The sequence below is a fragment of the Carassius carassius genome, chromosome 5, assembly GCF_963082965.1.
Source record: "Carassius carassius chromosome 5, fCarCar2.1, whole genome shotgun sequence".
NCBI lineage: Eukaryota > Metazoa > Chordata > Actinopteri > Cypriniformes > Cyprinidae > Carassius > Carassius carassius.
This window is the reverse complement of record NC_081759.1, coordinates 11,244,428-11,257,576: the sequence shown is the minus strand read 5'-3', so window position 1 is coordinate 11,257,576 and position 13,149 is coordinate 11,244,428. Positions and strand designations below refer to the sequence as shown.

The window sequence follows — 13,149 nt, the reverse complement described above, 5'->3', positions numbered from 1 at the left end:
GAGACAGAGATTTCTTCAAAATTGGTGGTGTTTTAGTAGCAAGTGTTGTGAGATGCCAACAGAAGTGGAGAGCATATGTTGTCATGAATGGAACAACTACAAGACGACGACAAGGACATTGACAGTATCGCATCACACACCTGTCTGACTGAAAATCCTGAGTTTTATCCGCTGTTGAGACGCAGCGTTTTGCACGTTGTGTTTAGTTTGCCACGTATAAACTGGAGACGACATCCAATGCCAGAGGGACCCAATGGCTCGCTGTCAATAGAGTGAGTAATGTGTTGTATTTTTATTATAATTGCAATGATTATAGGGTGCATTATAAACAAATTAATTAATTACAATTACTGCATTATATTTCAGACAGTGCAGATTGGTGGTGTATCGTGTGGTAAACAGTAAACAATGACTGACGTTCATGCGCGAGAGATCACTTCCGGCGCTCTCTGCGCTTGCGCAGACTAAGCCAGAGCGCGCGTGCACGTCACAGTCAGATCAGTTGGACATGGTTGTGTACAAGAGGTAAAAAACGATATAAATACTGTTAGTTTTCTTACACAAACCGCTCATTTCGTGTCTTAGGTTATCAGTGTGTACTTATGATGAGGAATTGTTTAATTTGGACTCCTCTGTGCCTGCTCTTTGAGGTGGTGACCACAGACTTCCATTATATGAGTCACAGACAAGAACGGTTTGACCTAAAAATATCAAAATGGGAAATACTGCGGAAACAAAGAAGCCTACATCTTGGATGTCCTTGAGGTAAGCTAAAACATACCAAAATTTAATTTGAGAGTGAGCTATCCCTTTAAATGCACTGACAAATATTAATGGAAAACTAAAATATACTTTCATAAAATTTCTATTAAAACACATATGTCAATGTATTTAAATTTATGTGTAATTACATTCTTGTAATGATGAAATTAAGATCAAATACTTTACACATTTCAGAAGGCTAGTCAATGCATCAAAATAAGTGTACCTTGGTAAAGCATGAAAAAACCTAAACTGACATTATAACAAAGTGCACTTTTTAAAAGTGTACTTAAGAAACGTTGTTATAAAAATTGACTAAGTACACTTAAGTGGCCTTTTATTTTATTAATGTTAGAGCCTGTCCTCCAACAAAAAACGACCATATAGGTTGTTTGTGCAAGCACCTTATTACGACCTATATTTACGTTTTAAAGTTAAGCGCCCTCTAGCGGGCGTAAAAATAATGACAGTATCCCGTTGCGTCTGTCGTCATGAAATGACGTATCACGTCATTACCAATCAAAACGTACGTTTATTTAAATGCAATGTGTGGGCTTTTTACACCGATCTCACAGTATTTCCTACATATTTTACTAGGTTTCTTATTCATTCGAATGACCACACCTAACCCCACCCCTAAACCTAACCCTCACAGAAATCATGCTAAATTATGATTTATTGAGCGTATACATTTTTGTGCATATCCGTTCCCTGGGATCGAACCCATGATAGCATGATTACATATCAAGGTATAACGCAATAATCTACCAACTGAGCTACACGAAACACAAACCAGAGTGCAAATAAAAGAATACAAAACATTAATATGAAAACGACGTTTTGCCGATAGGGGCGCAATTGTAGGATACGCTCTTATGGGTCATATTTCAGGGATTTGGACAAACGACCTATACGAGCGTATTGGTTGGAGGACAGGTTGGCATATTCACTACAGTTACGCGCACTTCTTTTTCACAAGGGTATTGATTTTATTCCAATCATTTACATACATCCATGTGGTAGCGTACTAATGCAACATAGGCTATATTACACATTCAGCCTCTTTTAGCTGTGTGACATGATTTTGTAAATGGGAAGAAATAAAATACAACTTTCTTTTAAGAAACTGCTCAGTCATTCCAATATTAAACCATTCATGGTGGAAATATAAGCATAGTGCTAGTCATTTCCCAGGCATAGCTGCACCAAGCTCCCCCTGACAGGAATGAACAGACGTTCACTCACCCCAAAACTAACAATATCATATGTTTGCCATAAATCATTTATTAATTTATTTTAGAATGTTAATTTATTTTAGAAACCACCATTTTAGTGTATTAATAAAGTATACAACTCTTTGAGATGTAGAGCATTAAGACCAAAACATGAATTATTTGATAAATTGTCAGCACTCTCAGCCCTTAAATGGAAACATTTCAGTGGTCAGATAAATCTGACTCTTTAGCTGGTGGTGGTGGCTGTTCCAGTGGCCCCTGCTTCCGATTTGGCTTCAGGAGGTGTTACCCGATTCAGCAATAGGAGATTAAGCACAGGATCCACATACTCCATGAAGGTCTCCTTCACTCCCTTCTCAAGCAAGTAGCCCTCGGTTTCAATCTCCACATTCTCTTGTCCAGCGAGAGCCTCCATAGACGTCTGAAGGAGGCGCACACTGGCCAACACTGAGCTCTGTAGAATAAATGCAATTGACATAGAATATGACAAAATGGGTAAAAATAGCTGGTTTGTAGAAGTAAAATCTGGTCTAATAAACCTGTCATTTAATATTTTAAATTTTGTTCGCTCTTTGATGAATCGTTTTTGTTATTCACTTTGGATAAAAGTGTCCGTTTAATGCCCAAATGTAAATGTAAGTTACATATACAAGCCTACAACAAAATACAACTAAATATACATGCATGTGGAAATTTATGTAAGATATGAATCTTTGGGGGGTTATTTCCCATATTTTGGATTTAGGCCCAATCCCAATTCTATTTTATACACCTTCCCCTTCCCCTTCCCCTAACTGTTTTTTCCACCTGGTTGGCAAAAATGCATTTCAGTGACTGTAACCAATGGTATGCAATAAATTATGCTAAATCTGAGAAGAAGACTGAGAATTTCTGTGCCGAAAATCTTACTTCTGGGTTGGTACAAGTTTCGGCTGTTTTTTTTCGATTGTGGATCTAATGACGTAGACAAGAGCGGAACATAGACCAGAACTCCTTGTATGAGCATTTATGTCGGAAAAGCCCACCCACGCACATGGCAGTGTTGCGTAGGATTTGTTCGAGAATGCCTCCAAATAAGTGCATTTTTGAATGTGAGGGAAAGTTTACCATGTTCAGCTTCCCCAAGAACCCAGAGTTACATGAACAGTGGATGCAGTTTGTTTTTCCATGGCAGCAACGGAGTGTATCAAGTGCCTTTGTATGTTCTGGTCATTTGAGTGACGAATGTTTTATAAACAAGGCCCAAGTCGACGCTGGATTTGCACATCTTTTGCTATTAAAACATGGAGCCGTCCCTGTGATAAAAGACCCCATTCATGTAAGTACAATTGCATCAGATTTCTGTATTTTTTCGGAAATCAGCACATAAGTGAATATATGTTAATGGGAACAACACAAAACAACAGTATTATATCTCTCCGACTACGGCACGCCTCCAGGAGCTCGGCTTTTTCCAGAAAGAATCGGAAAGTTGTATTGTTCTTTTACAAATGTGATACAACTTAAGACTTTTTGGATATATGAAGGATGCAGTACTACTCTATAGGTACTCAAGATTAACATGAGATTAGGTAAAACTGTGTATGTTATATAATCTTTAATGTTAGTTAATAAAAAATACAACTGTTCTGTTAGTTCATGTTAGATCAGATCCATTAAATAATATTAACAACTACAAATTTTGATTTTAATAATGTGTTAGTAAATGTTGATATTAAGAAAGTAAGATTAATAAATGCGTATAACTATTTTTGGTAACATTTTAGTATAGGGACCAACTCTCACTATTAACTACTTGCTTATTAGCATGACTGTTATTAACATATTAGCTGTTTATTAGTATTTATTCTACATGATCATATTCTACATCCCTAGTCCTACCCAATAGCTAAACTTAACAACTACCCTTCTAACTATTAATAAGCAGAAAATTAGGAGTTTATTGAGGCAAAAGTTGTAGATAATGGTTCGTTAATAGAGAGAATTGGACCTTAAAATAAAGTGTGACACTATTTTCAATGTTAGTTCATGTTATATAATGTAGTTAACTCATGTTCACAAATTGAACCTTATTGTAAAGTGTTCCCAAATTGAGCTTTTGTTGCATATGATACATGGTACAAGGAATTCAAGGGAACTGAATTGGCAAATTAAATTGTCAACAAACTATCTGATCTTAGTCAGGGTAGTATATTTCAATAGAATGAAAACAAACAGGTATACCCTGATTAGGTCCATTACACGCAAACCTTTAACAGTGTACCTGAAGCAGGAAGACAGACAGAACTACAGCTCCAATGGTGTTCATCAGCCCCATGTAATAGTTGACCAGGGCTTCTCTGCAACCACGAATGAAGATGTTGAGTTCTTCGGTCTGGTGGTCGTAGTTGTAGTGGGCGGTGTTGTTGGTGATTTTGTACTGGATACAGGGTCTGGGAGAACTAGGGTTACAGCAACTAAAGGGCACACCATCAACCAAGTAACGGCCATCCACATTGCTCTTAATGCGGCTGGAAGATTGAGAAGGAAATGGAAGAAAAGAACCTTGAATCATTGCAAACTGTTATGAGATTGTTGCTCATAAAGTTAACAATAGTATACTTAAAACTTTCTTACTTCATGCTTTTAATTTCAATGTACTTCCCCCAAAGATTGTTGTATATACATATACCATATTTTAACTTGGTATTAGAATTTTTCTTTTGCGATACGATAAGTCATCAGCCAAGATAATATTCACACCATATATTAACATGACTCTTAAATGCATTTTTGTAAACACTTTTGGTCGTATTTGTGGATGGTTTCAGATTTTGTGACTATACTGCATATGAATGGTTTTGGACACTCTTTAAAGACACTCATTGATTAAAATCATGAATGCCACTGCATTAGAATGTCTAATAAATTATGCTAGAGCCTTTAGCAAAACTAACTTAGCCATATTTGTCTGAAAGTGATTTAAAATGGATGTATGAAGTATTAAAGGGTTAGTTCACCAAAAAATGAAAATTATGTCATTAATAACTCACCCTCATGTCATTCCAAACCCGTAAGACCTCTGTTCATCTTTGGAACATAGTTTAAGATATTTTAGATTTAGTCCGTGAGCTCTCATTCCCTCCATTGAAACTGTGTGCACGTATACTGTCCATGTCCAGAAAGGTAATAAAAACATCTTCAAAGTATTCTATGTGACATCAGAGGGTCAGTTAGAATTTTTTGAAACATCAAACATACATTTTGGTACAAAAATAGCAATAACTACGACTTTATTCAGCATTGACTTCTCTTCCGTGTCTGTTGTGAACGAGTACAAAGCACAACAGTTCAATGATATCTGGTTCGTGAACGAATCACTCGATGTAACCGGATCTTCTTGAACCAGTTCACCAAATCGAACTGAATCATTTGAGATGGTTCTCGTCTCAAATAAGCATTAATCCACAAATGACTTAAGCTGTTAACTTTTTTAATGTGGCTGACACTCCCTCTGAGTTAAAACAAAACAATATCCAAGAGTAATTCATGTACTCAAACAGTACACTGACTGAACTGCTGTGAAGAGAGAACTGAAGATGAACACCGAGCCGAGCCAGATAATGAACAAAAGATTGACTCATTCTCGAGTCAAGAACCGTTTCTGTCGGACGTGTCTGATTCAAGAACCGAGGAGCTGATGATACTGCGCATGTGTGATTCAGCATGAAGCAGACTGACACACAGAGCGTCTGAACTAAACTGTTTGCGTCTGAACTGAACTGGTTCTTTTGGTGATTGATTCTGAACTGATTCTGTGCTAATGTTATGAGCGCGGGTAAACCTAAGGCTTGAATGAAGGGCAATCATCGCCAATGACGTCATTACGTCGAGTGCAAAAGAACCAGTGAACCGTTTTCTTCAACTGGTTTATTGAATTGAAATGTCCGGAAGAATCGGTTCGCGGAAAAGAACCAAACTTCCCATCACTACTGGTGATCCGAAAACTGATGCAACCGGTTCTTGACTCGAGAACGAGTCAATCGTTTGTTCATTATCTGGCTCGGCTCGGTGTTCATCTTCAGTTCTCTCTTCACAGCAGTTCAGTCAGTGTACTGTTTGAGTACATGAATTACTCTGGGATATTGGTTTGTTTTAACTCAGAGGGACTGTAAGCCACATTAAAAAAGTTAACAGCTTAAGTCATTTGTGGATTAATGCTTATTGGAGATGAGAATAGTCTCAAACGATTCAGTTCGATTTGGTGAACTGGTTCAAGAAGAACCGGTTACATTGAGTGATACGTTCGCGAACCGGATATCATTGAACTGTGTTGTGTTGGTCATCTTACTTGAAAAAAGTAATTAGTTACAGTTACAAATTAGTTCTCCCAAAATGTAATTGAGTCCGTAACTAAGTTACCACATTGTAAAAGTAATTAGTTACTCAGCAAAGTAACTGTGACGTTATTTTTTTATGTTCTATAACGCTATTACGTCCTATAAAATCTTTAATATATAAGATGTTTATATTAACTGATTGAAGAATAAAAACACTAAGTATTTTAGAAAATGTTGTATTTATCTGAACTCAATAGATTGGAGCATGCCATATGATATGCATAGAAATAAAAACATATAACAAAAATAAATATTGAAAATAAAATTCAAGTACAAAATCAAGACAAACTAATTTAAACTTGGGTAAAAAGAAACAAAGGAAAACCTGGCCATTAGTGCAAATCTCTGTAACTGTATATTAGGCCTAAAGTTACTGCACAATAAACAGAACACTATCCAACTCTTATGGTGCGTTCACACACGCACCAAATAGAGCGTCTGGAGCGAGTGATTTCAATATTAAGTCAATGCAAAGACGCGAATAGACAGCCTCCGAAAACAGCTAAACACATTTTTAAATAAACCGCATATTTCAGTTTAAAACAACTACATTCTCGCATGAAATACTTTTAAACCTACATTTCATGACACGATAACAGTAATATTTAGAAAATGATCTTAATAAAAATGGTGGTTGAAAATGCTGTGTGAACTCAACTGGCAGAAGCCCCCCCATGACGCAAATTTGCGCCTGTTGTGAAGTTAATTTCACGCGCGAATGAATCGTATGAACTCAAAATGTTCAAGCTTCCAACTACGCGCGAATAGCAAATTTTTTTCATGCAAGTCGCGGCTGGTTTAAACACAGCATTAAATATTCAGTACAGTAATATGTTACCATGTGTTGATGTGAGGTGGTTCATAAGATTTGAGTTGCTTGAGGCAGACGTGGATAAAGTATTTTTTCCTGGGCATAGCGTTCATGTTACAGAAACATTCTTGCCTTTCATTTCCGGTACTTCCAGTTCGAGAACACCATTATCGCTGACGCCGTCTTGTGTTTAGTGGTTGTCAGAGCGTGCAGTGAGACAGCGTGAGCAGGGCACCGCCCACCCAGCCAATCATCATCGGATTTGCAACGGTGTCAGGCAGCTGATGTGTAGCCAGAAAAGTCAGAGTTTTTGCTATTTTTGTACCAAAATGTATTTTCGATGCTTCAAAAAATTCTAACTGACCCTCTGATGTCACATGGACTACTTTGAAGATGTTTTTATTACCTTTCTGGACATGGACAGTATACCATGCACACAGTTTCAATGGAGGGACTCAGAGCTCTCAGACTAAATCTAAAATATCTTAAACTGTGTTCCGAAGATGAACGGAGGTCTTACGGGTTCGTAACGACATGAGGGTGAGTTATTAATGACATAATTTTCATTTTTCGGTGAACTAACCCTTTAAGTTCTCCTCAAGTGTCCTTGGGTGTCTTAAAGAGATACTCCAACACAAAATGAAAATGTTACTTGAAAATGATACTTTGAATTGACATTCCCATTGAATAACTCCTTAACTTCCTTTGAGCTGAAATCCAGGTAACGGTTGCTGATCCACTGCATCTCAAACCAATCCTTGTAGTCGTTATTACCACAGCATTGGAACTCCATCTGAAGGTGATCAATGGTCTGCTTCTGGAAGCACCGGCCCGGAGTGTCGGTGTCCTTGTAGAAGTGGATGCCATTCTTCAAGCCGATCTTTTTTTTTGATTAAGGTGAATTTAATCTTCCATTGGGACTGTAGTAAACAAATTAATAAGTCATTAAACTATTAAACTTCATGAAACGATTTCGTTCTTTTCCTTATTTATTATTTCAGTTATTTTAAGTCAACACTAACCCAATAAACAAAGGTTTATTTATTTATTTTAGTTAAGCCTGGCTGTAAGGCTGTTTTACACGGAATGAACTGATTAACTTGCCTTTGGATATATATTAGGGTAAATCAGAGTCATTCTAATTTTTGGACTCGTCATTTAGGCCCCCATTATATTGGTGCATTTTTGTTTTAAAGCGGTGTTTAGAGGGTACCATTCATAAAACATTCGTAAATATAGGAATAATTCTGAGTAATTTGAGTGTAAAACAGACCTTCCCAAAAACTCTCCTCCGGGTTCACAAACGCTTCATAAATGTCTGATTTGATAGTTAAACATATGTATGTTAATGAATTCCAATCATTCGCTTATGCACACTCATTCACAATTAGCACAATCCCCGCCTATGAATTACAGCTACACAAATTGCGTGTCCAGGAACGCAGTGGAATATTCTGGACTGCTTTCTCAGGTTTGGCTCCAGTATATTGCATAAATGCAAAAAAACCCCCACTAAATATTCAATAACGTGTGTCCGCCAAAATGTTTTAGCCAGTTGAAAAAATGTCAGGTGCTCTTCTGAAAACAGCCAGCTGGTGGCACAGCATTTTTCCAGCTGAGACGCTTTGGTTGTTATAATGTATCCACAGCAATAACATATTGCTAGTATCTCATTGAATATTACTGAATATAAAAATACAGTGGGTAATATTATCTTATTCTTGTTCAGTTGTTATAAGTAGGATGATTTGTCGGTGTAGTAGGCAGTGGTGTATTGTAAGTAATAATACTTTGTTACAGTACTTAAGTATTTTTTGGGAGTATTCGTTCTTGAGTTTTTATATTTCTGCCAACTTTTACTTTTACTTCACTACTTTCCTAATTAAAATGTATACATTTACTCCGATATATTTCCCCGAAGCATATTTGTTATGCTGTTGAGCCGCAGCATTTTGCACGTTGTGTTTTGTTTGCCACGTATAAACTGGAGGCGACGTCCAAGGCCAGAGGGACCCTATGGCATGCTGTCAATAGAGTGAGTAATGTGTTGTATTTTTATTATAATCGCAACGATTATAGGGTGCTTTATAAAACAATTAATTAATTACAATTACTGCATTATATTTCAGACAGTGCAGATTGGTGCACGTTCATGTGGTAAACAGTTAACAATGAGTGATGAGTCATGTACACACGCAAGAGATCACTTCCGGCGCTTTCCGCGCTTGTGCAGACTAAACTAGAATGCGCGCACATGTCACACAACAGGAAGCACGCGCGACCCTCAGATCAGTTGGTCGTGGTTGTGTACAAGAGCTAAAAACGATATAAATACTGTTCGTTTTCTCACACAAACCGCTCGTTTCGTGTCTTAGGTCATCAATGTGTACTTACGATAGGAAATTGTTTAATTTGGACTTCTCTGTGCATGCTCTTTGAGGTGGTGACCATAGACCTCCATTATATGAGTCACAGACAAGAACAGTTTGATCTAAAAATATCAAAATGGGACCTACTGCGGAAACCAAGACACCTACAGTACATTTTAGATGCACTTGAGGTAAGCTAAAACATATCAAAATTTAATTGGCAATGAACTATCCCTTTAAGTACCAAATCTACCATTTTCATGAGAGTTGCCCCTGGGACGTTTAAACGGCTGTCCATGACATTATCCCTTACGGCCAAAGGCCTAAGCTATAAACCTAGTTTTTATTTTGTTAGGGCCTCGGCCCGGGGTCGAGCTAAAGGCTTGGAATCAGGAAGGATTCCTTTAATGGGATAACGGCTAAGAACCCAGTATTTATACAAGGTCTTGCCTGTCACACAGGGGCTACCGCTTGCTCTCGCATAAGCTTGTTGAAGGAGCTGTCTCAACCAATCCCTTGTAGCAACACCCTGTTTAGATGGATAGGTATCCAAGGATACATAAATGGAGTGGTGCCGAAGATGAACGGAGAGTTTTACCAACTCAAGAAAGGGCATGAAGCAACTGTGTGAAGCCCTCATCATAAAGGATTTTTAGAAAGAACGCAGAACAGTAGCGTGCGAACTCACCACAGTGTGGATTTCAGAAAGTGTGCAAAGCCTTCACGTGCACACTAACCATAACATGGATTTTTAAATACTGTTCTAAGTAGGGACTGTCGTAGCACTCTGATCGAGCTGCTCCTAGATGGAATGGTGCATCTCAAACAATATGCATGAGAGTTATCAACTCGATCTGTGGAAATAATGCTGGAGCAAAACAGAGAACTCAGTCTTATATGAGAGGAGAACTCCGAATTCAGAGTAGTGCACTCATAGGCGACCCTTTCTGGAAAAGGTCAGCGCTGCTAAACTACCACAAGAGTCGCCCAGATAGCCCCTCATGTTGAGGGAAGTGATGCTTGAAGTGTATAAACAAATACACTCTTGCTGAATGGTGCCCAAGGAACCAAGGTCTAACAATCTCGAAAAGGGAAACCTTACTGTACAGGATTTCAGAAAAGTGCGCAGATTCTTGCGTGCACACTTATCACTTAACGTGGATTTTAGAAAGTACACAGAGCTTTGCATGTTTACTTAAAGGTTCCTAAGCATCGCAGAGGTGCTGAACCGCACGGGAGAGGCAAGCTCAAATTTTGCCAACCTCTGGCGAGGGGAGCATCACCTGAGGCAGTATATACAGGAAGACTTCCGTAACTTCCGTCAACCCTCAGGGTGACCTGGCCGGCCATCCATGAGATTCCCTGCAGTGCTGTGCCAGTTCTGATGATCAGCGAGGCTTCCAAAGAAGCCTGTGATCTCATTCGCCTAATACCAGAGCACAGGGCCGGACGGCCGGTGTAAACGCCGTAACTGAGCACTGTAAAGAAAATGCACAGAGTTTGTTAGTAGACACATAACCACTAGCAATTTAATACACATAAGTACGTACAGAAAGGGTTACATACTCAACCACCCTCCTGCACTGGAGCACCGCTCAAGGGGCGCCTCCTATTAGTCCGGACTATCAGTAAAGTGGTTGCTATGAACATAGAACCAGCCAAAAACATAATAGGTCCAGCATAGGAGACTGATATGCAAGAATTTTCCCCCTAACCTCGATCAGGTGGAGAGCTGGTGGTTACAGGGGAATTAAGAGGAGAGGGATAAAATCAGAAGTTAAAAACACCCAAAGGGAATGAGTAGCTACCTAGGTATCGCTCTGATTCAGACGAAAACGCTGCCTGGTCTAAATCACATACCTCAGGTCCTGCTTATCTCCTCGTAACCCACGATTCCTCTAACCCCTGCCTGTAGGCGGGGGAGGAGCGCGATCACCTGTCTTTTATCCTCAGATCAAGACGGGCCAGGACCCCTATGTTGTTCGGGCTTGGACCTGGACCTTCGTGGAATGAAGGATTTAAAGGTAGCTGACCGTGCCCTTGCCCCACTGAACTTCTTGACCACCGTCTTGACGGAGGTACCGAAAAGTTCGGAAGACAAGACCGGAGCATCGAGAAGAAAGCCCCTTTCTTTCCTCCCGATGTCTGCCATGTTCACCCACACATGTCTCTCCGTTAATACAATGGCCGCCATAGACCTACCCATGGCGGAGGCGGCCTGCTTGGTAGCATGGAGAAAGAGGTCTGTGGTGTGGCGCAGCTCGGCTACCTGGTCAGCTGAAAAGCCCTCGCCTTTATCCAGGTCCTTCAGCAGATCAGTCTGATAAGCCTGAAGAAGCACTGCCACCGTGTGCAACGAAGTCACAGCCTGACCTGCTGCTGCGTATCCTCTGCCATTTAAGCGGGATGTATCCTGAAGGGGCTTAGATGGCAAAGAGGGAGATTTAAGAGAGGATGTTTCCCCCACAGAGAGATAGCTAGCCAGCATCTCTTCTACAGGGGGCATTTTCTCATAGCTGTTTTCACGCATCGCCTCGATGTTGGCATAACTCGTATGCTGAAACCGATGGATGCGAGAAGAAAATGGCCTCTTCCATTCTTTTTTTGAGTTCTGCATGTAAATCAGGCAAGAATGGAAAGCTCACCTGGGCAGGAGGGCTATGATCAGACTAATAATGCTGGTCGAGGCGACCTCGAGGCGTCACTTTGCTGGCACGCTTCCATGGCAAATCCAACTTTGCCGTAGTGTGATCCATAACCTCTAACAGCTCCACATACGCAGGGCAGGAGGATTGAGAAGACTCAGCCTCAGCTTCTTTGCCACCCTCAGACATCTCCTGCTCTTCCTGGGTAGAACCCAGCAGAGCACTAACTTCAGTATCAGAAAGGGTTAATGACAACACATCTTCCTCCTGAAATTCACTCTCATCTGCCACCGAAGAGCGCGAAAGGGAAAGTCCCTCTCTAAACTCCTTAGTGAGATCCGCCTGCGATCCCCACAATCTCACTCTCCTGGACACCGCGCACGTGCTCTTCACCCAAACAAGAGACGCAAAGACTTTGTGTGTCATCAGGTGTCAAATAACGCAGACACGGTTGTACACACTGTCTAAACCCCTTGCCAGTGGATGCCATGATAAACAGAAAAAGATCGCTCTTACCGTGGTCGTTTTCTCAGATGCACACTTCAAACAAAACAGTCAATGAAGATGAAGAAGAGAATGGCGTTCTCTCCTGGTGCTGATTTATACTCACGCCGGTAGTGATGTCAGAGGCTTTCACCGGCTAACTTGTTGGTGTTATTTCAAAGTATGCTTCAGACATATGCTTCAAACACCTTTGCTCATGTGCAAACAAGTGCGCGCACAACCGTGAATGATTCATTTCCCACTCAAATCGAGTCTTAGTGTGCAATACAGCATCGTCTGCGATAAAATGGTAAGTGTTGTTGTAATGATGTGCTATCTGACATTATCAAGTATATTCCCAAATCACACAGAGTTCACCCACGGGATTTATTAGTCTATTCAGTGATTAAAAGCTGAGAAAATTACATGTAGCTGAGCAAAATATAAATTATTTAATTAAATAAA

General features: G+C 39.8%; 1 protein-coding gene across 1 annotated transcript; it reads right to left on the bottom strand.

The window, feature by feature from the left end:
• Positions 1-2,223: 2,223 nt before the first annotated feature.
• On the bottom strand, positions 2,224-11,762 carry LOC132140151 (RDS/peripherin-like protein xRDS35). Its single transcript, XM_059548963.1, has 5 exons — positions 11,759-11,762; positions 10,895-11,034; positions 7,880-8,067; positions 4,261-4,507; positions 2,224-2,451 (listed from the first exon to the last, which is right to left on the bottom strand). The coding sequence occupies exons 1-5, from the start codon at positions 11,760-11,762 to the stop codon at positions 2,224-2,226; spliced, it is 807 nt and encodes a 268-aa protein (XP_059404946.1).
• Positions 11,763-13,149: the final 1,387 nt, after the last annotated feature.

Excerpts from the sequence above, each read along its gene's own strand:
- LOC132140151 (XM_059548963.1), bottom strand. Across the intron at positions 8,068-10,894 it reads TCTCATGGATGGCCGGCCAG|ATCGGCTTGAAGAATGGCAT; the intron begins GTCACCCTGAGG and ends TCAAAAAAAAAG. Across the intron at positions 4,508-7,879 it reads AGCTCAAAGGAAGTTAAGGA|CCGCATTAAGAGCAATGTGG; the intron begins GTTATTCAATGG and ends TCAATCTTCCAG.